General features: G+C 35.2%; 1 protein-coding gene and 1 pseudogene across 2 annotated transcripts; one reads left to right on the forward strand and one right to left on the reverse strand.

Annotated features, from left to right (window-relative positions):
- Window positions 1–9,340: 9,340 nt before the first annotated feature.
- LOC114041466 (olfactory receptor 8K1-like) lies at window positions 9,341–10,975 on the reverse strand. Of its 2 annotated transcripts, XM_027859926.1 has the most exons (2): window positions 10,954–10,975; window positions 9,341–10,257 (listed from the first exon to the last, which is right to left on the reverse strand). In XM_027859926.1, exons 1-2 carry the CDS (start codon window positions 10,973–10,975, stop codon window positions 9,341–9,343), a joined length of 939 nt encoding a protein of 312 aa, XP_027715727.1. The 2 variants fall into 2 exon arrangements, with proteins under 2 accessions (XP_027715727.1, XP_027715726.1); XM_027859925.1 differs by lacking the exon at window positions 10,954–10,975 and having other exon boundaries at window positions 9,341–10,291.
- Window positions 10,976–17,847: 6,872 nt separating this feature from the next.
- On the forward strand, window positions 17,848–18,780 carry LOC114041513 (annotated as a pseudogene).
- Window positions 18,781–24,783: the final 6,003 nt, after the last annotated feature.

Consider the following 24,783-nt stretch of genomic DNA (forward strand, 5'->3'; position numbering starts at 1 on the left):
CTTCTTCTTCTTCTTCTTCTTCTTCTTCTTCTTCTTCTTCTTCTTCTCCTTTCATATCCCTTCTGCCTGTGATTCCCAGTACTTTGGGATTTGGGGACTGGGTCATTCATGGTTTTTTCAAGCATAGAATTCTCATATCATGGCATATCATCTCAAATCTGGGAAGCAGATGCATTGAAACAAAGGCATCCTGGCACTGTATCCTAAATTCTGCATGTTTTTCTGTCTTTACTTTACACCCTTGAGCTCCAACAAAACCCCTGGTGCTGATTCTATTCCAGTTTTTCCCAATTTTACATGGCAGATGGTCTACTGCCCATAAAAAAGCTGACTTCAATCTTCCAGTTTATCTTCTGAGAGGAAGTTATATCCTAGGAGTTCAAGTGTGCCTCCATTGTCCATCTTTATAAAGGAAAGGGAAATAGGCTATCCTGTCATAATCAGAGAGGAGTTTCTCTGTCATCACTGGTAAGATTCCTGCCAGAGACTTAATAAGTTGATCATTCACTTGGAAGATGATTACAATCAATGCACTGAGTGACAGAGTGACCAGTGGTTGAGTTGCAGCCTAGTAAAAGGGATCACATATAGAGAGCTGGACTTACATACAGAAGAACCTTCAAATCTTGCCTCTAACACTTATGTTTTAAGTGACCAGGCTACCTCATCTCATGGAGCCTTGGATTTCTCTTTTGTAAAGTGGTGATGAGCTATCTAGCGTCCAGACCTCATTGAGCTACTGTTAGGCTTGAATTGAGTTATGTTAAACTCAATATATGTTTATTGATTATTCACACTTTTTTCCTATTAAATTCTTGAACCCCTCTTAAAATATGTATAATGAAATCAGTTTGTCATTATTCTTCCTATTCCAAAATTGACTATTTAGACAGAAACATTAGAGTTTTCAAACAAAACTAAACGTTGCCCTGATATCACTTATTTCATTATTAACATTTTTCTAGTCAGACCAAGGAAAATCATATGTTGTGCAACTTGGGTGCAACACTTTTCCTGAAAAGGGCACAATACTTAGAAAAATAATTTTCAAACCTTTATATTTTAAGTCATTCCACAACCAATTGCCAGTCTATTCCACAGTTCCTTCCCTCTTCATGACTTCCTGTAATCCTGTATAAGTCAGAATCTCCAGTTTTCTACTTTGATCACCTGATCACAACCCTTTCCCAAGTCTCTCCTCATTTAAGAAAGCACTTGGAGAGGCTGTGATGCTCACTAATGCAGAATTAAATTCCCCAGACTAATGTAGAACATGTCCGCTTCCTGGGGGTAGAAGTTAGAAGAGCAAAAAAGAGAAAATTCAAGGAAATGAGATTTATCAGGTAATCATTTTCTTCCTAGTCTACCAGTAAAACATCTAGAAAATTTTTGCCTATAGGTCTTATTTCCATATAAACCCCAACAAATTTCTATAGTAAGTCATAAAACTGAGATGTAATAAGATGAGATTAACAACATAAAAGGAATTTTATGGAAACAAATATAAATGTTACATTTGATTTGAGTTAAAAAATAAAAACTTTATAAGTGAACCAAAAGAGGGGACTTGTTTTCTTAGGCATTCCTCTCCAAAAGACTTGGAGTGTTTAGTGGATTCCTACTTTAATATGAATCTTGGGCATTATAGAACAAATACAGAGCCTAATATGATGTCCATTGCCAGAAGTATGGTATCCAGGTATAAGATATAATTATATTTGCATTCTGACCTGACCAGTCCATGTTTGGAGGATTGTGTTCAATTTAGTGGCATACATTTCAGGGAGGATACTGATAAGTTCTGCAGGAAACTAAGCAAAACAATCAGAAGAATTTAAAGATATAAGAGCATGACATATGAGAATTGTTGGAAGACAGTCAGAGGAAAGAATGGGTTCATGGCATCACAAATTTTTTACTCTTTTTTTTAAATTTAATTCTCAATTGTTTCTTCCCTCCCCACCCTATACTACAGAAGACTTAAATCTTTACATTTGTTAAACACAAGATTGCCTAATAATTAATTCCTGTGAATGGTATGTCTACTCTGTTTCACTGATCAATTTTTCTGTTTCTTAGCTGGTACTGGATAGGTTTGATGATTACTATCTCATAACACACTTTAAACAATGGTACTGCTAAACTTTCTTTATTTACATTTTTCATTAATTCCTTTGATGTTTTAAATTTTTTGTTCTTCCAAACAAATTTCATTATTTTTTCTAGCTTGTTTTTTTAGTAATTATTGGTGGTGAAGTTAAGTAAGTAGATAAAGCAGAATTTTCATTTTTTATTATATTGGCTCTGCCCAAACATGAATAATTGATATTTCTCTATTTAAATTTGATTTTACTTGTATAAAAAAGAGTTTTGTAATTATTTCATGTAGTTCATGAGTTTTTTTCTTGGAAGGTATACTCTCAGGTATTTTATGCTCTCTATGGTTATTTTAAATAGACAGTTTTCTTACTATCCCTGTAAAATTTTATTGGGGATATATAGCAGTACTGATAATTTATGTGGGTTTATTTTTTATCCTACTACTTTGCTAAATTAATTTTTAAACTATATTTTTAGCTGAATCTCTAGGATTTCCCAAGTATGACATCATATTGTTTACCAAAAGAGAAAATTTTATTACCTCCTTTCCCATTCTGATTCCTTGGATTTCTTTTGGTTCTCTTATTGATATTGTTAATATTTCTAAGGCAATAATGATTAATATTGATGATAATTGGCATCTTTGTTTCACTCTCAATTCTGTTGGAAAGGTGTATCCCCATTACAAGTAATGCTTACTGGAGCAGCTAGGTAGTGAAGTGGATAGAGCACTGGCCCTGGAGTCAGGAGGACTTGAGTTTGAATCTGTCCTCAGACTAGACACTTGACACTTACTAGCTATGTGACCCTAGGCAAGTAATTTACCCCCTATTGCCCCCTCCTCAAAATTCTTGCTTATGGTTTTACAAAGATGCTTCATTTTAATGAAAAATCCATTCATACTTTTGCTTTCAGGTGTTTTTAATAGGAATGAATGCTATATTTTGTCAAAAGCTTTTTTCTGCATTTTTTGATATAAGCATATGATTTTTGTTATTTTGTGATTGATATGATCAATTATGTTAATAGTTTTCCTTATATTTAACCATATGTGCATTTGTGGTTTAAATCCCACCTGATTATTCTGTATAATTTTGTGTGATATATTGTTCTAGTCTCCTGACTAGGGTTTTTTTTTTTTAAGGATTTTTGTTTTCATATTCATTAGGGAAATTGCTCTATAATTTTCTTTCTCTGTTTTTGCTCTTACTGATTTAGGTGTTAGGCCGTATTTGTTTCATAAGAACAGTTTAATAGGTCTCCTTTGCCTATTATTCAAAATACGTTGTTTACTATTGGAATTAATTGATATAATATAGATTTTGAACTGGAATAGATTTAAAATATTATTTCATTTAACCTTCACATTTTATACTTGAGTATAATTAGGGAGAGAGAGTCTAAATTTATTGCCCAATGTGTTACGGTGAAAAGTAGCAAACCTCATATTGGAACTCAGGTAGTCTAACTTTACAGGTTGCCTCAAATATCTTAGTGTGTTTTTAGCTCTAAGAAGCTTAAAATGCACTAAAACTTTAGGGATACTCTGTATAACCCAATTTTTTTTTTCTATTTCAGCACAAGAATAGAAGATTTAATAATGAAGCATATATATACACAGAAGGGTGCTTTCTTCAAAAATGAAAATGATTGTAACCAAAGGAAAAAAAAAAGATAGAAAAATATATTCTGGTTGGCCATGGAGTAGAAGACCAAGAGAGATGGATGGAAGTTGGAGAGGGGAAACTGAAGTTATAGTGGAGACAACCTCCCTGATATTTGGAGATATTAAAAAGTTGAATAATTTCTTTGACAAGTATGTTGGTTTTCATTTGCGTGTTGTTTCTCTTAATAAAATATAACCTCTTTGATGTTAGGAACCAATGCATCATCCCTTATTTTTTGGTCTTTGTGTGCCCAGTGACTAGTAGTATGCCCAGTGTGTACTAATCACTTTCAAAATGCATTTTAATTTATTGATTCTCCAACGCAGAAAAACTTCATCGAAAGCTCAGATGTACAACTTTAGGGTACCATAACAGAAGAGATTTTTTGTTCTTTACAGATCTGTGGGCTAAACGTTCTCCTAGATTTTTGAATCACAAAGGTCTTTCAAACTAAAATTTACTGAAGGTTGGCAACTAAAATAAAACAACAAACAAGCTCTCTTAGAGTAGAACAGAAAGCATTTTTTTCTGCCAAGTAGAGAGAAGAATTGGGGGAAAGTTGCATAAGAAATTATACAACTGTGACTGTGTAAAAATGACTGTGTAAAGGAGGGGCTCACAAAATTAGAAGTCTTAGGCCATAGCTGACAGGATAAAAAATCCACTCATGATAAATGCTGCAAAGAAAATTGGATATGTTGCACATTCATTGTAGGAAATCATATGTTTTTCTACCACCAATGCCATCAGGATTTTTGGACCAAGTACTGTAGAATATCCAAGATCACTAAATGCCAGATGCTTGAGGAAAAAAAAATACATGGGAGTTTAGAAACGGAAATCAACACTGATTAATTGGATTATGCCCAAGTTCCTGACAAGATCTATTTTATTTCTCTGTTTACAGAAAAGAATTTGTGATATGGACTAGAGCTAGGACCTGTCATCTACTGGCTTTTCAAGAAATATTTCATAAAATTTAACTTTGGGGAATTAGCTACATGACCCTTAAATTGCTCCTATTTACCCCCATCGTGGGCAAAATGCTGTTTTTTTGGAATTGATCTGCTTAGGTCTTGCCAGATTTTTTGACACCTGCTTTCATAAGAAGATCATAAGCCAAGAATACTATCTACTCATAGGGACAATAGAGTGTTTTATGTCATGTTCGTAATTTTCCTATTGCCAAGTATTGGAGGGAGACTTTATGAGTTTCTCAGTCCCCATGAGGACATATCCCTGAAGTACTGCAGAATTTTAATGTATTTCATATGATCATCTCATATAAATTGACTAGATCTAGTGTCTGTAGTGTGTAACAATATCTATAGTTCTAGATAATTTCATGAGGTGTTTATTAAATACCTACCAAATGGCAATTTCCTGTGCATGGGTAATATAACCTAGTTGCACAAAGTCCAAGGGCTTTCAGAAAATTTTGAGAGAGGTTACATTCTGCCACCAATCACAAATAGTTTATTTTACCACGCATACCAAGTAGATGAACATCTAGTGTACACACTGTGGTATAAAGTTAGATCAACAATATAAAAACAATTGCCTTTTTGTATGCATATCTGAAATACATGGTGCAAATGGACTCTGCTGGGCCCAGAAATAACTGGAAGATGAGCAGGCTGGATTTTCCTTTAAAGAAACCCAAAGATCCTCTAGAGGGAGCTAGATATTGAAATGTCTGGATCACTGGGCCTGCAGGTAAGAAAAAACTGAGTTCAGTGTTAGCCTCAAACACTAATTATGTGACCTTTGGCAAGTAACTTAATCTCCATCTGCCTCTCGTTCTTCCATATAAAATGGGAAAAATAATAGTATCTATCTCCCAGAATTTCATGAGAAAGAAATTAAATTTATCATCAAGAAGCACAGTGATTGAGAAATGGTCTTATACTAAGGAAGACTTTGAGGAAAAAATGTGGCCTCAGGCTAGTACCATTACAAGCAATGTGACCCTGGGCAAATCACTTAACATCTGTCTATCTCAATTTCCTCAACTTCAAAAGTGGAGGTCTTAATAACACCTCACTCAACGAATTGCTGTTAAGATCCAAAAAGATAATATTTGGAAAATATTAAACCTAGAGCCTTTAGGTCTTCATTTGCTTAGGACTTTGTCTAGTATATTGAACTTCTTTTCATACAAACATAACTTTTTTTTTTTTTTTGCTAAACACACTTTAAGATTCCTTGTGTATAGTTATTCTGTGGTCCTTCTCAAAATATTTGGGTATCCAAGTTCCTGAAAAAAGTTCAAGCCACAAAAATTCCACTTCATGAGATTTCTTTTTTTCCTTCTTGGGGCACATCATGCACAAGATGATCATTATACTCATATGGTTAAGTCAAAGATGCCAAGACATAGAATAACAAACATTGACATCTTGATATTTTTTATTTGATGTATCAAATAATCATTTTATATGACATAAATTTGCCTGTATGTATGATATTATAAATATCATCTGAACAAAAATCTAAACAAACATCATGAGAAATAATTTCTCATGGGTAAGCTGGGCTAATATATTAAAATGAAAATTCTACCTAAACTAATTTGTTTATTCAGGGCCGTAGTGATCAAATTACCAAAAAAAACATTGCACAGCTAGAAAAATAATGACAAAATTCATCTAGAATAACAAAAGATCAAGAATATCAAGGGAATCAATAAAAAATGTGAAGGAAGGTGGCTTAGCTGTACTGGAACTCAAATGGTATTACAAAATGATAATCAACAAAATACTCTGGTACTGGCTATATTCACCAAAACAATCTGTTTCAGGCTAAGAAATAGAGCAGTGGATCAGAGAAATAGATCATGTACACACTATAAAGTAGTAAATGACCATAGTAAGATAGTAAATGTTTGACAAAATCAAAGATCCAAGATTATGGGACAATAAATCTCTATTTGACAAGAAATTGCTGGAAAATGGGAACACAATTTGTGAGAAATATATATATATATATATATATATACATATATATTATATATAGTCAAAATGGATACATGATTTAGACATACAGGGTAAGATTATAAATAAATTGCAGGAGTCTGGAGTATTTTACCTGTCTCATCTATGGATAAGGAAAGAATTCTTGACCCAATGAAAGAGATCATTAGAGGATGTAAGATGAATAGTTTTCGTTACATGAAATCAGTTTTTTCACAAACAAAATCAATGCAGCCAACATTAGAAGGAAAGCAGAAAACTCTGGGAAATAATTTACAGCAAGTTTATCTGATAAAGACCTGATTTCTCAAATATATAGAGAATAGAGTCAAATTTATAAGAATAGGAGTCATTTTCTAATTTATAGATAATCAAAGGATATTAGTGGCAGGTAGTTGGTGCAGTGGATAGAATGGTGATGTTGGAGTCAGGAAGACCTGAGTTCAAATTCAGCCTCAGAAACATACTAGCTGTGTGACCCTGGGCATGTCACTTAATATCTCTTTGCTTCAGTTTCCTCAACTGTACAGTGGGGATATTGTGATGATCAAATGAGATATTTGCATTAAGTGGAAAAAAAAGTCTCTTAGCATAGTGCACAGGACATAGTAGATGCAATATAAATATTGATTCCATTCCCTTCCCATTTAGGTTACCATATTTCAGAAACAATATTGATAAGTCAGATGAGGATAGTGAGACCTTTGAATTCATGTCATGAAGGGCAATGAGTAGAAGTTGAAAAGAGGCATATTTAAGGTTGGGAAAAATACCACAGATTTTATCCCAAAGTGGAATGAGATATGTGAGCAAGTATTGCAGTCACTCAAACTAGAGGTCTTTAGATAATGACAGAGGGATCACTTTGAAATCCATCCTAACTGATGTGATACAAAAGGTAATTCAGGGAAGCAACTAAGAGAAAGCAATGCATGCCTTCCAGATTTCTCAGAAGAAAAAAAAACAAACAAACCTGAAGCAGAACTAAAAAGTTTATTATAGGCCATATATGATGATAGCAAAAAGGCTGTTGTTTCAAATACATAGCTTAACAATTTCGAAGATTATTCAAAGAGATTTCTCTATCTGAAGAATTTTAAAGAAGATTACTTCCCACATGCGACCCAACAGGACACAAAGTAGACAAAAGTTAACTTGTTCTTTCAAAAGCTGTACATTTTCAAGCAATGGAAATGAATCCAAGAAGAAAAAAAAATCCCACCCCTATCCTTGAAAGTGGTTAAAAAGAAGAATGAAGCCAAATACAGGAAAGTGAATATGATTTGCTACATTTACAATTAAACTTATTCTGTCCATATTCTTTTAATCCAAGAAATATTTATTAAACATGTGTTTAATGCAACGCACTTAGCTATGCTCTGTGGATGCAAAGAACAAACAGCAACAAAAGAAACAATACTTCTCATGCTCAAAGAATCATGGTCTTAGCAGAGATACAACCTTTAACTAGAGAATTAGGTGCATGATACTTTGAGGAGGAGGGAAATGTCTTTACCATTTAAAATAATAACTAACAGAAATAATAATAAAATACTATTAAGCATTATTTAGGATAATAAAAATAGCACTAATAACATAACACGCAAAATAATCGCAGTGATGATTCACAACATACAGAGCATTAGTCTAGAGTAATATCAAGAGAAGACATGGTCACCATCCTCAGTGAGCTTACATAGAAGGAGTCATTATAGAGACAGATTAAAAATACAGTAATTCACGTCATATATTTTACTCAAAAAGTGGTATGAATTGAATATAGGGGAAAGATAATGCAAAATTGAATTTTTTTAACTCTAGAAAACATCACCATGAGAATATTTAAATCTGAATCTACCTGAATGTTCCAGAAATTTAAAGGAAAAATATATTATAAAGACCCTACTGAGAAAATCCTTCTTAGAGGAATGAGATTTCATTAATTTTCTTAACTTCTGAATGCATTTCTATCTCTCTGTCCATGCCGGAGAGAGTTTGAATTACATCAAACATTTAAAAAGATGAGGTTAAAATAGACTTTAGGGAGAATCTACAACAACCACTTCATTCTTCGTGACACTGAGGGCCGTAGAAAGTGCATAACCAGCCAAGGGTGATGAGGATAGAAAGTGGAATAGGTAAACACCCTCACTGCATAATCAGCACTCCTTTTCTCCACAATGTATTATGCTGATGTATAACAGAGATTCATTCTAGGTGGAAATTTTGCAACTTCAAAGGTTGAGGTTCTTCTGTGGTTGGGATATAATGAACTAAAAATTAATAGTTAATAGGAGCAGTATCTACTAGGGAATTTTTCAACTACTCGCTCAAGAAAACTTTTCTTAATAACCCTTTACAGCCAAGTCACCATTCTCAACTATTAATCAGGTTTTCTGGAAAATCTCCAGTAACTTACCTAAATTCACCAAAAAATCCATTGCTAACTGATAACAAAAAGAAATAGTGTATTTCTGAAGCAAGAATGAGAGGGTAGAAAGATTTTTCCATAAAGAAAAAAAGAACTAAGAAGAAATTCACAGAGGAGAAAAAAGAATTATTGACCTCTGGTAATTTAATGGAACCATTGCACATTGAACATTAAATAGGAATTTTGCATCGATTTTCTACGACTCTTTTTAGGGCACCTTTGACCTCTTTATTCCTCAAACTATAGATCAAAGGATTAAGTATAGGGATGACCAAGGTATAAAACACAGAGGCCATCTTGTCTGTCTCAAAAGAGTGGCTAGATTTGGGTTGCAAATACATGAAGAGAAGGGTCCCATAGAACACAACCACCACAGTGAGATGAGAGCCACAGGTGGTGAAGGCTTTCGATCTGCCCTCAGCAGAGTTCATCCTGAGGATGGTCACAAGAATGAACATATAGGAAACAAGGACAATTAGGAGGGAGGAAAGCAAATTTAAAGCAGAAAAGAGCAGAATGATGAATTCTATTTCACTTGTGTCAGAGCATACAATGGATAACAAAGGAAGACTATCACAATAGAAATGCCTGATGACATTGGATCTGCAAAAGGACAAAATAAAAATCTCAAATGTGACCAGTAATGCCACAAAAATGCTATAGAGGTAAGGGATGGCCACCAAGACCAGACATACCCTGTCTGACATGATGACTGTGTAGAGGAGGGGCTTACAAATGGCCACATAGCGATCATAAGCCATGGCTGATAGGATGAAAAGTTCACTGATAATGAAAACCTCAAAGGAAGCTAGCTGGGTTGCACACCAATTGTAGGAAATTGTATTTTTCTCTGCCACAAAATTGACAAGCATTTTGGGAGCAATGACAGTGGAATAACCAAGATCAGTAATTGCCAGATGCCTGAGGAAAAAATACATGGGGGTTTGTAGGTGAGAATCGATCTTTGTTAGGATGATCATGCCCAAATTCCCCACCACTGTGCCCAAGTAGATGAGTAGAAACACACCAAAGAGTGGGGCTTGTAGCTCTGGGCGGTCTGTGACTCCCATGAGAATAAATTCAGTCACTGTGGTGGCTAAAGTTCCATTCTGTTGGTCCATGAATTTCTTCAAGGCAACCTATCTTGAAAGACAATAAAGAAGGCTAAGAATCCTGAGCCTGCATCATCCATCACAACTTTAGTATAAGTAGATGTAATGGATAAGGTGAAATGAACTTTCTCCTCATATCTCAGAGTATTGACATGCATGAATACCTCCTTCCATGAAGGTAGCTAGGTAAGTAGATGGAGTAGGATTAAAAAAAATAGCACAAGAACTGGTCCTGACAATTTTCTGGATAGCAGGTGGATAGTAAGTTACAGAGGAAGATTGGGTTTCTATTTTATATGGCTCTGTGTTCTAAGGAACGACAAGGAAGAAGACAGACATTTTAAACTTCCTCTTCTGTGACATCCATCAGAGATCAATATGTGAGCCCAATGGATTAGAATATTACAGGATGACAATTGTGGAATTTATGTGTCTCCTCTTTCCAGATACAGTTGGCTTTGCTGATTAAACTTATAATAATTTAGCACATATAAAATGCATTCTCTAACTTTTAAAGCACTTGTATAAGGTAGCTAATATTACCCAGCCAGTTGTAGTACAGCATGATGGACATGACAGAATGACCAAATGTCAACAGCAGTAATTCCTGATTTCCTTGTGGGTTTCAGTATTTATTTGAAGGTATCTATGTTCCGGCTCTCATCTAGAACTTTTGAAGTCATGATTTTTCATGGTGAGATATCATGATTTATGTGTGAAGAGAGGGAGAAGGACAATAGGTGAAGATTCAACGAAATTGGTTTGTGGGCTGGCTGTACATTAGCTAAAGAGTGAAAATTGGCATCTGAGATAATTGAGGCAGTTCTCTTTTGAGTATGTCACTACAATGAAACCTTATCACCCATGGTCATCTGCAGCCTCTGTTATTTTCAAACTAGGAGGGAAGTCACACTGAGTAGAAACTGAGTAGCCTTTAAAAGAGGAATACAGAAATGCAAATTTGATATTTATATCTGGTTTCAAAAGGCAGTATTTTAAATCAAATAAATCAAATATAAAACTATTTAATTTTTGGTTGCTCTTCCATTCATCTCTATCTCTACCTACTTTCTAAAAATAAAGAAAAATTAAACTTATGAGATCATGGTCTTTCTTTTGTGTCTAGAGATTACAAAGTCACCATAAATACTACAGAAACCAGCAAAAGTCCTACTCTGAAATTGTCACTAGCCAAAATAATGCAAACATTAACCCTTTTGCAAGGCGGGCACCATATAATTCTCTCTAACTTAAAAGAATGTAGAAGGGAGATGAGTATCATTGACATATTGTTTTAGTGCAAATGAAATGATCTGGACCATGATTTTAGTGCTCCTTTTATAAACCTTGAGTAATGCCTGAGTTTGACTGCTAGAAGGAGCCTCGCTTAAGGGGATGCCTCAGCAAATTTCATTCAAAATCATATACATATTGGAAGTGCATTCATTATTTGGTTGCTTAACTATTTAATAGTTAGCTATCCTTGCCTAATTTTTATATGCTTTATAAAAATCCAGTTAATAAACCAGTGACTGGTGTTCCAACTGTATAACTAGACAATATCCTATGGACTAAGGCATATGAAATTTTTGCAATCCTGAAGCAAATATATAAGATATATATATATATATATATATATAATGTGTGTGTATGTATATATGTATATATGTATAAATTTAAATGTATATATGAGGTTTCAAATTAATACTACTAATAAGGATACTGATAATTAACCGGGACTTATTTAGCACTTACTATGTTCCAGCCACTGTGATGAGCCTTTCACAAAAATCTCCCTGTTGTTTCTCACAACAACCCTCAAAGGTAGGTGCTTTTTCCATTTTCCATTTCTGGAAACTGAGGCAGACACTGGTTAAGTGTCTTGCTCAGTGTTATTCAGTTAGTATTTGAGGATGGATTTGAACTCAGGTAGTCCTGAGCTGTGACCTAGAATTCTGTCCTCTTTGCCAACTAGCTTCCTCAATTTGCCAAGTCATGGTTGCCTCCAGCCATGATCAGGTCAAAAGGACTAAATCAGCACTAGTATCAATACTGATAAAACTTCATGCTCACCAAAGGGATAAGAATATGTTGACTCTGAGTTGAGGCTTCCAAAGAATCATTGATTTGATCCTCAACCACCATGTCTAAGTAGGGAGTTTATCTGCGTAATGAAATTCCAAATGAAGAAAAGGGCATCTAACTTGCCCTGGCAATCTTCATCATTAGAATACTTCTCTGCCTTGCTAACTGGTGTGCTTGAACGATAGCTTAGCAATACAGAAGTGTCACTATTGATTCAAACTTCAAAAGCCTCACCTCTAACATCTGCAGTAAAGTTGCCTGGATAATTGGTTTCAGCTAGAGTCACTGGAACGTGTTGGAGACACCTAGATCTTAAGCCAAAGATGAATAAATGTAATCATCTTTTAGAGCTCAACTTCAGTAAATGAAAACAAAGAAGCAAAAATAATCTCACCTGCAGTGAATTTGCTGCCTCTCACTTATGTAAACCCTGATATGGTCTGTGCTGAGGAGAAATTATGGCTTTCTTGGTGCTCATGAGACACAATCCCTAAAGAATAGGAGAACTTCAAAAGAATCCACATTTCATATCATCTCTTCAGGGAACATTTCTGGGGTTAGTTACAATCAGCATTGACATCATTAATTTTAGCTGTAGTATAATTGTTAAACAATTAGGCCACCATGACGATAATCACTTCCAGCAGCATCATATGAATTATATTAATAAATCATTGTATCCTGAATTTCATGTCCTAGAAGATAAGACTTCTTGTTATCTATCAAAATATTGTTACTACACATACATTAGGGCTTCTTGGATACTTGTTCTTTATTTCTTTTCTGTTCACCTGGTTATCCAAGTTCCTGAAAAGTTCTAAGTCATAGAAATTCTCTTTCCCGGGGTTTCCATTTTCCTTCCTATGGATACAGTTGGGGCAACATGATTATTGATCTATGTGAGGATAAAGCAGAGATGCCAAGCACAGGAATGATGAGCTCTGCCATTTAATAACTGATGATTTTGTATATCAAGTGTTAATTTTTATTACATATATGTGTATATAACCTATGTAAATTTATATGTATACATATGTATGTGTGTGTCAGTGCATATCTAATGTTATGCTCAAAACAATCTATATCTCTTCAATTTTGGAACATACTTTAATCCAAACATTTCATTTTGTCATTTCATTGTGGTGGAAATACTGAAGTACGATTTATCCCAAAGAATTATAATGGTGATTAGAAATATAGTTGATCCATGGGATATCTCAAAGGACATAAAGTTCTATTTCTTTAAATTTCACTCCAAATTGGATTTGGTTTTGTTTTCTCATATCTTCTAGTGTAGATAAGTGTATGTGTGTGTGTGTGTATGTTTGTGTGTGCATGTTGCATAATGCTCACACATGTTTAACTGAGGTTTACCGTGGTACTTTGGTTTTATTAATATAAGAAATTCCTATTGTGGAAATTTAGAACATGTTCTAATGGTACTAATCAAAAAGTAAACAATAAAACCATTGTAAATAGCGGACAAAGACATTGAGAAGTCAAGTGACATGCCAAATGTCACTTGGTTTCTCTATGTCAGAGGCACAATATGAATCATATTATTTGTATTATTCCTTCTGTGTCAGATTCTTCTGTGCTGTTTTGTTAAATGATCAGAACATAAGAACATCAGAACTTTTGAACACTTTCCTGAAATCTCTTCTAGATTTTCACAATAAAGAACATATTTTGTTCTCCTCCTGAATCTCTCTATTAAAGGAGTTCTGAAAGTATTTAAAAAATTCTGAAAGTGCTAGAATCTAGTCTTACTAAAGTGAAGTGAGATGTTAGGAAATGCATACCTACAATACGACTATCTTTAAAGTAGTCAGTCATTTGCAAACTTGTAAATTTATTTAGATATTTTGTTAAAACGTAATTAAATATTTGATGGGGTCTAATAGTTTGAATCCACCTGTTAAATTATTAATTTGTCAACTTATAAATCCTAAATGGATGACTTACCCAATAGAGAAAACAAGGTCAGTGTATTCTACACACATTGTTGGTCCAAGATGAAGGCATCTTTTTCATTTGTCATTGATTGTCCCACCCCACTCAAGTATACTTGCATCTTGTGAGAAGTCTGGTGGACTATTTGAGTTCTACATGTATCCATTGGATCCAGTGAATCCTTCGTGTGATATATTTTCTCATAGTAGGAATTTTTTTTTAAATCACCCATAACTTTGTGCAAATCTATACTTAAGTTGGAGATTTTTTCCAATTCCATGGGGTGTGGGGAGGGAAATGTGGCTATACCTAAGCAATACTTTGAAGATTTCATGAATTCCATGATACTCCAGAGAAGTATATTTGACAACACTTTCTCTCAATTTAGATCATAACAATGAGTTAATAATTATTAACACATCAAATCATAGAGGATTTTTTATTTTTCCATTTTATAAATTGTTTAAAAATAGACAGTCTGTTTAAACTTATATGAATTGTGTACATGAGAGAATTTTTTTTAATGCTTCAAGTCAACTTTATGAAATAATAAATAATCAGCCTAGCAATGTTACAACCATCATTATCCATTTACTAGATATGTTAACATGGCCATCCCTATTTAATCCCTATACAAAGAACTTATATTTTCTTGGGAAACAGAAAGAGCATCATCCTTCTATGCCCATTATTTGGCACCTATTAGTGGGGGAAAAGACAATATGTGATGAGGGCAGCAGAGTTGATGGAAGTCTGGTTGCAGGATCATGACAAAGTAGTCTCTATTCCTACATATGGCAATATGAATTCTGTAAACTTTGTTCATTCATTCACTTGTTCCTTCTTTTAAGTATCCTCGTGCCTACCATGGTGTATATCACATAGTATATGGGTCATAAAATAGTTGTTTATTTCTTGGTTCATAGTCACAGCTATGAAAAACACCTGATCTGGTTCTTTTCTGTTTTTCTTAATAACATCACCATTTATATTCAGGATATGGATTCATTTTGCATTTATTATGGTATGTGTTTTAAAATGGTAGTCAACCCCTTATTTCTGCCAAAATGCTCCACAGTGCCCCCAGCAGTTTTGGTCAAATACAGAACTCTTCCCCAAGTATCAAGTTGTCAGTTCGATTGAACATTTGACTATTGAGTTCAATTTCTTATGATTCTTGCATAGCTACTCTTTTCTGTTGATCTCCTTTTGTATTTTTTTAACCAATAATTTATGGTTTTGATGATTGTAACTCTCTAGAAGAATCAGGGATCAGACATGTGCTCCTTCCTCTTCATCTTCTATCATATTGTTGCCACCATTCCAGGAACAAAGACCCTCCTATTCACTGCGCTCATGCCCTATCCCCCACAGATAAAACAATGGGGAGAAAAATATATTTAACAAATGAATGATTGGGTAGAGCCATAATGGTGGAGTAAAAGCAGTGACATGCTTGAGTTCTCCCCCAAACCCCTCCAAATACCTATAAAAATGGTTCTAAACAAATTCTAATGCAACAGAACCCACAAAAAGACAGAGTGAAACAAATTTCCAGCCCAAGACAACCTGGATGGTTGATCAGAAAGGTCTATCGCGCCAGGCAAGGAGAGGAGAGCAGTTTGGCATGGGTGCACAGGCCTCAGCAAACTTGGAGCAAGTCTCAGAGGAATGAATCATAGGCAAGCCTGGTGGTTTCCAGACCTCTCAACCCATGAATTTCATAAAGGCAACCTAATCTTGAAAGACAATAAAGAAGGCTAAGAATCCTGAGCCTGCATCATCCATCACAACTTTAGTATGTGCAGATGTAATGGATAAGGTGAAATGGACTTTCCCCTCACATCTCAGAGTATTGACATACCGGAACCCCTCCCTCCATGAAGGTAGCTAAGTAAGTAGATGGAATAGGATTAAAAAAAAAAAGATAGCACAAAACTGGTGTAGCAGTGGTGTGGTAGGCACTGCACCATACTGCCACACCACAGTAAGAACTGCTCTCAAATGGTAAGTCATACAGATAGTAAGTGAAGCGATACAATGTGAATATAGGCTGCCCCTGCCTCCAAATTCTGTGTTCATTCCATTGTGCTATGCTGCCTGTTGATAAATGCTTATTCAACTGAATTGACTTGGATCTTTTGAATGTGATTTTTTATGTCTCTCACACTTAAACTCATTAACTTTAACATTGAGTCTCATGGCTCTCTCTTTAATTCCCTGTTTGACAAATCAATTTGACTTTGTAAGCATTAACTTCTTCATCTGTAAAATGATGGTTTTGGACGAGATGTCACACTTGAAGTCTAAGCTTTGTTCTAGTTTTGAAGTGTAGGGATTGCATTTCCAGTATTTCATTTTTTTTCAGTGTCTGTCTTTACCTCTCCCTGTCTCCCTTGCTTTCTCTCATAAGTATGAAAATAAACTGTTCATCATATAAAAGAAAATAATTTGTTTTTTTTTTTCCCAAAAAAACATGGCAAAAAATAGAGAAGTGTCTGGGAATTTAGCATCAAGCTATGTGTAACCCCAAGCAAAAACCTGCAGAAGGAAGTCCCTTCATCTTTCTTAATTACAAAATTACAGAATCACTGTGGAGGGTCCTTATTTATAAAACAAGTATCCAAGGTGTCTTCTAGCCCTATATCTATAAGCCTACATTCATATAAAAACTTAGTATGTAGCAACCACTGTGCCAGTCACTAAGCATGCTTAGGTACAAACAAAACAGTACCTGAGAATAATGAGTTTACATTTTTATATTCTCTTTGAGACATAGATGCAGTGTTTTATTGTATTTTGTTATACACACAGATCAGGAAATACAAAATGATTTCAAGGAAAAGAGGAATACTAACAACTGGAAGCAGGGGCCTGGAAAGGCTTTAGGTAATAGCAAATAATCAACAAATGTTTATTAAGCACCCACAACATGCCAGACACTGTACTAAGAGCTTGCTATTCATGGTGACAAGGGATACCAAAAGAGGTAAAAACAGCCCCTTCTTTCAAGGAGTTCACAATCTATTTGGTGGGACAATAAGAAAACAAATATATGCAAACAAGCTGTCTGCCGGACAAGGAGAAAACAATTACCAGAGGGAAGGCACTAGAATTAAGTGGGGTTAGAAAAGATTTCCTGTGGAAAATGAGATTTTAGTTGAGGTTTAAAGGAAGCCAGAAGGGTAACATGAAGAGGTAAAGCATTCCCAGCATGGAGGACAACGAGAGAAAATACCTGGAGCCAAGAGAAGAAATGTCTTGGTCAGGAAACAGAAAGGAAATCAGTGTCACCAATAGGTTATGACTCTGCTGAGACTTTTAGAACTGAGAATAAATAAAAGGAAGGTGGGTGGGTGAGCATGGAGGAAAAAAAAAACAACAGGAGGTGCAATAAGAAAAAACGTATTAGAAAAAAAGATACTAGAGAGTACAACTAATGACTTCTTTATTGTCATTGATTACTTCTCTTTATCTTATTGGGAAGCACAGATTCATTCATCTTCCTCTGGGACTGATTTGAGAAAATGCTCAATTTCACTCATGTGACCGAATTCATTCTTTTGTGATTGACCAGTCGTTGGGAATTACAGGTATTCTTCTTCGTTGTTTTCTTATTGGTCTACATTATCACCCTCATTGGTAACATAGGAATGATTCTATTAATCTGAGTCAGTCCCCAGCTCAGCAACCCTATGTGCTTTTTCCTCAGCCACCTCTCTTTTGCAGATGTGTGGTTCTCCGCCAATGTCACTCCAAAAATGCTGGAAAAGTTTATTATCTAAAATTAAAACAATATCCTACATAGGTTGCTTAGTACAATGTTTTTTCTTCATCTTCTTGGTGCATGTCAAAGTCTTCATCCTGGCAGTGATGGCCTTTGATCGTTACATGGCAATTGGAAATCCTTTGCTCTATGGTAGCAAGATGACAAGAAATGTTTGTATGGGACTTATCTCTTTCCCTGACCTGTATGACTTCTTTATTAGCCTGATCTCAACTCTCTGGACCTATGGCTTGTATTTCTGTGGAAACATTGAGATCAACCACTTCTATTGTGCTGATCCAGCACTCATCAAAATGGCCTGTGCTGGAAGTCGTATTAAAGAATACACAATGCATACACTTGCTGGGCTTAATTTCTCATACTCTCTGTCTGTCATTTTTGTCTCAGATATATTCAATCTTATTGCCATCATTTGGATGCATTCTGCAGAAGGGAGGCAGGAGGCCTTTTTCACCTGTGGATCTCATTTGACAGCTGTCATCATCTTTTATGGTACACTGTTCTTCATGTATCTCCGGACCCCCACAGAGGAGTCTGTAGAACAGGGAAAATGATTGCTGTGTTTTACACAACTGTTATCCCTATGTTGAACCCAATCATCTATAACCTTAGCAACAAGGATGTGAAAGAGGTCATGGGCAAAGTCTTCAACAGAATGAGTCTAACAAAATGAGAGAAAGACCTGTCATTCCACAACTTTTACAAGCCATTGGCATTTAGGAAAAAATCAACGCTATTATGTTGTACAGAGTCTGCATAAATATTTTGAGAATGGAAAAGTTCCCGCTACAACCTGGGTTACAGAGAAAGTCACTGAACAAATACTCTTAAATGAATTCTACTGCAAAATAACCAAATTTTGTGGAAAGGAAGACCTGTTTTCTAAGTGGTTCCATTCCAACTGTTCTTATGAAACCCCATTATGAAAATATGTGAATCCCTGAGTTTCCCTTGCTTTACATTTCATTGAGCAACTTCTCCATTAGGATTCATTATAGAATTCAATAGGCAGTATCTGCAGTAAACCTGGATTCTATTTTCAGAATTGGCTCAATAAGTCAAAACGAAAACATTCAAATTTGATTTTCCTGAAAAGGGAACAATGTTATAAAAAGGGCCAGATTCTTGACCATATTTGGACATACATACCATATTTAATATGTTATTTAATATCATCTGAGTAACATATACTACAGAGTAAAAGGTATTCTAGGATATATATACATATACACACACATATGTAGACATACATACATATATGTGTGTGTAAAATTGTTATACCTAACAATTAATTATATGGATAGCATTTTACATAAATATATGTTTTAATATAATTTCTATTATTGTTATTGTCATCCTAATTCTTGCCTTATTTTTACTGCAGTCATTCAAATTTACCTAGCTCTTTAAAACTTATATGGTATTTTCCTCTCAAGATGCCCCTGACGTGGGTAAAGTAAATATCATTGCCTCATTTTATAGGTGTGGAACAGAAAGCTGAGATTGGCAAGAACAACTGCCCATGGTCATGCAGCTAAGAAGTGACTGAACTGACACTGAGGCAAAGATATTTGACCCCCCCCAGACAATTCTCAGTCTGCTCTTTACTACATCTTCCTGCTTTTCTATTGCAGCAGATCAGAAGATAACAGCTCTGAAATCCTCCTCATACCTGGATTCTAAAGCACATTTAATCTCTAATTGGATGGCATCTGAGAGCCAAGATGAGTGATGAGACAGAGCCTTAATCCACAACTTCATCATAGATAAGCGTCAGGAAAGAAACAGCCATTTAAAATCTATTTTTCTACTCTTTAAAAAAATATGTATTGTGTTCTGTCTGGGATCTAAGCTTTTTAGAAAATCTTCCAGGGAGGAGAAAACATTTTACTAAAGCAGTTATATCTTAAGATAAACTGATTAGTGAATACTTAACTTACAAGTTTGCTACAAATTGATGACATCAATAAACTCAATACATAGTATTATGCATATAATACAAAACATTCTCCTGTTCTCCAAAGGATCTGATGTCATTGATTTGTTATTCTCTCAGATAATGCACATTGCTACCCATATATTTGCCAGTCCTGCTCAACTCTCATGCACATCTTTGTATACCTTTCTCTCAGTGGGTCCATTTGACATACAAGGGATAGAGGAGGGGAGGCCTTCCTTAGTTTCTCTTAATAGCTCAGGAATACCAGTGAAGGATATAGGGTCTTTGTGAGTTATATCTCATTCCTGCCAGGTAAACCACCTGTTTTTTTTTTTCAATCAAAAATGTCTTTAATAATATCCTTTTATATTACAATCCCAATGCATTTCCTTGTTTATAATATTTTCCGAAGTAGCACAGTTTGGCACATGTCCAACTCCGTTAAAATGGAGGTGAAGCACTGACATAGAAGAGTCCGGGCCTGCTGTCTCCTAGAACCAAGATGCAGAAGACTTGGCATCCCTCATCTGTGTGCCTGCATCTTAGCATATTTGAGCATGCACAAAACCTCCCTTTCATAAGCTTACACACATATACATATAAATACACATTATGTATATATACAATGTATGTGTATATGTGTGTTTATATGTGTGTATATATACATGATCTTTTGATTAAATATGTATATAACATGTATGATGTATATATGTGTATACACATATATGCACACACACATATATAATTATGTGTCTACACACACTATATGTACACACACTTTAATGGAAGTGTCTATGTACATAGTGAGTACAGTATAATGTATATATACAATATATAAAATATATATATGACATATTGTACTCCCTATATAATTAAATACATGATATATTCTCTATAAATATCGTATATGTACATGTACACATAAATATGTATGTAGACATACCTCATTTCACTGTGCTTTGCTTTATTGTGCTTTGCAGACATTGTGTTTTTGTTTGTTTACACAAATATACCTGCACATATATACATACCTGCACACATACCTATATGTGCATATATAGTCTCCCTTTTCTTGATTTGGAAGACATATCACCATGGGATGTTTGATTCCTTGTAATTGTCTTCTTGTAGAATCACAGAACACAAAATGTTCAAACTGGGGAGGATCAGAAAAATCACAGAATCCAGTTGAAGTCTGGAATCAGTAAGTGGCCATTATTTTCAGATATACCATTGATGCTTTGCAATCTGGTTAGCTCACACCAGGCATTAGAAGCCCACTGTTAAAAATTAATTATAAAATAAGTCAATGAAAGCAGATACCAAATGGACACCACACACACACACAAAAAACCAACAAAACAAAAACAGAAATAAAAACAAAAACAAAAGGAATGTGTGTGTATCTTTACATTTATCTCTGAAAAATTTTATTTCCAATAGATTTACAAACACAAAAGATATCAGTGATTCAATTAGTTCCCTATTCATTGTGCAGATGAAAAAGTGAAGGCAGAGAATAATAGTGAGGTGCAGGAGAAAGAACTCCAGGTTTGAATAACAAGACCTGTGTATTCATCCTGGCTCCCTAAAGCACAGAGAAAAGAACATTGGATCTAGAGTTAGAGAGCTTGGCTTCACATCCAATCTATGTCATTTAGTAGCTATGTGACTTGGGAAAAGATTGAACCACTCTAGGCCTCAGTTTCCTCGTTTTAAAATGAGGTAGTTAGATTAGGTGAACTATGTGCTTCTTTTCAACCAGATATCTATTGCCTAACGATCCATCCCATGACTCACTTTCAAATCTTAACTCTGTCACTTGCTACCTAAGTGAGCAGTGAGGGTGGTGGCAGCTAGGTGGCACAGTGGATAGAGTGTCAGAGCCTGGATTCAGGAAGATTCATCCTGCGTTGAAATCTGGCCTCAGATACGTACTGTGGGCTCCTGGCAAGACACTTAACCCTCTTTGCGTAAGTTTCCTCTTCTATAAAATGAGCTGGAGAAGGAAATGGCAAACCATATCAGTATCTTTGGCAAGAAAATCCCACAAGAGGTCACAAAGAGCCGGACATAACTCAAAAATCAGCAACAACAGACTTATGTGTGGCCGGGCAAATCATACAACTTCTCTGGGCAAATTCTCGAGGCTAAAAAATAAAGTGTTTAGATTATATAGTCTTTAGGCTAAGTAGCCAATTCTCAAGTTTGGTATAGGGATCAAATGATAGAGGGAAAGGACATTGTACTATAAATTGAACAGTACTATATAAATATTAGTTTTTACTATGGTGACTTTTAGAAATGATTGAAACTAAAACATCACCATCAACAACAACAACAACAGACAGCAAAGATAATTTCAAGCCTCAGTCATTATGGAGTCCAGACCTTCTGTAGAAACCAAGGTGTGGGGAGGCAGTATGCCATTTCATTGCTCTGAGCCTCAGTGTCCTTATTTGTATAATGATTTGAATTACGTGATCTCTAAAGATCTTTCCAGGCCAAAATTCCACTTCAAAACTATGAACTCGGCATTCCTGACTTTTAACCTAGTGTACTTTCCACCCTATCATATTCTTCTGTGGATGTTTACTAGTATCTGTTTGTGAGGTTAATAGAGGTCATTTTTTCTCTATGAAGTTGAAAGGAGACATAATGTTTCTCTGGTCACTGTCAAATTTTGTTTTAAAGAATTTAACAGAACGTATCTCATTTTGTTTTGCTAAAACCATGTACTACTCCTGTTCCCACCTACTCTCTTATTACATAACCACAATTCATAATATCTCTTGAAATAATAGAGGAATAAATTGGGTATTAGTATGTATATGTATAGGACCCGCTCAAATTGTTGTTTTTTCATTTGTTTGAATATCGACGAGTTATTCATAGAAAATGCCAAGAAACCCTTGTGGCACCAAAACCCGTTTTCCACAAAACTTACCTATATTTTCTCCCATCACTTGCTCCTCTCTCAGGGTCATTCCTCCCACTCTGTTTCTGCCCTTTGTGGTTGTCTTGCACTGGGCTGGCTTGCCAGCCCCCTGCCTTTTGTCTTCATTACATTCTGAATACTTATGAGTTTGTTTGTTTCCCTATCTGTTTACTCTGGCCTATTGGACAATTATTTCTCATTTCCATCTTCCTTAATATTATATTTTGTCCTCAGAGTGATTTCCACAACAGTCACATCCTCTCAGGTTCCTTGGTTCTGAAGACAACAGACATTTCTTTCTTAGAATACAGGAGAATATAGGTTGAGGTTGAAGAGGCATATTTAGTCTATTAAATGAAATCTTGCTAACATTTTGTCTTCTCCCAAAGGGGAATGGGTTGCTGCTGGAGGTGGTGCCTTTAGAAGCTGGAAGCTACAAAATTACTTGTTGAGTGTGTTGTACTGGAGATTGCTTGTAGGTATGAATTTGACTAGATAGGCTGTGAAGTTCTCTCAAATTCTAAGATAGCAACATTCTCCATGTGTATGTGTGTGTGTGTGTGTGTGTTAAAGCTGGAGTAATACAACTTTAGTCATTTGGGAATCCAGACACTTTAATATTTGAAATATGTATGTGAATATATATTTATGTATTATATGTATATGCACATCTCTGCATATTTGTACATACAGAGGCAGAGACAGGTAGACATAGGGATACTGAGTTAGGCAAAATGAGCAATATGTGTATTTATATATCTATATATGAGTAACTTTATATATCATTCTAGATCTGCTCATTGAATTTTGCATAGGAGAGATAGAGAGAGACAGAGACAGAGACACAGAGAGAGAGAGAGTGACAGAAAATACTCATGCAAACACACACACATACACGTAGAAACCTTACCCTACCTGGAGGTCATAGTGGAGGAGAACAGACAGAAACAGTGTCAAAGACAGAGGAGAGGGGCACACACACTGTACATAGGGCAGAAAGTGCTATATGGAAGCATACACATATACTTGCATATATACACACATAAATACATATATTATATATACACATACATGAGTATACATGTATATAAATTATGTGGGCTTAGAAACAATACACGCATGTGCATATGTTCATGTGTATATGTGTGTATGTGCATATGTGTGTATATGGCAATGTATCTGTTTTGTGTATATACTTAGAGTGTATCTAGCTAAACCCATATATATGAGGAATCCCCACAAACAACAAATTAATTTCTACCCTCTAATGGAAGACATACAAAAAACCTGAAAAATGGAACCTACTACTTTTATGGCAACTCATCTTTCCTTTTACTATTGTTCAGTCATTTTTCAGTGGTGTTCAACTCTCTGTTATCCCATTTGGGGTTTTCTTAGCAACGGTACTGGAGTGGTTTTCCATTTCCTTTTCCAATGGATTATGGCAAACAGAAGTTCAGTGATTTAGGGTTAAGGTTGTTCAGTCACATAACTAATAAGTGTCTAAAGCTGGATTTGAACTCAGGTCTTCCTGACTACAGGCCCAGCACTCTGTCTACTGCATCACCTAGCTGCCCTGCCCTCTTGTAATTTGCTCTATTTTAAAGGTTCTTCACCTTTGTTTTGTGTGTAGTAGACTCCTTGAGCAGTCTGGTGAACCCTTCTTAGAATATAATTTTTAAAGGCAAAATACCAAATAAAATAAAACACATAAGATTCTAAAAGAAGTCAATTATTTCAAAATGCAGTATCTGTGTGTGTGTGTGTGTGTGTGTGTGTGTGTGTGTGTGTGTGTGTGT

The sequence above is a fragment of the Vombatus ursinus genome, unplaced genomic scaffold (assembly GCF_900497805.2).
Source record: "Vombatus ursinus unplaced genomic scaffold, bare-nosed wombat genome assembly UNPS02014174.1, whole genome shotgun sequence".
NCBI classification, from domain to species: Eukaryota; Metazoa; Chordata; class Mammalia; order Diprotodontia; family Vombatidae; genus Vombatus; species Vombatus ursinus.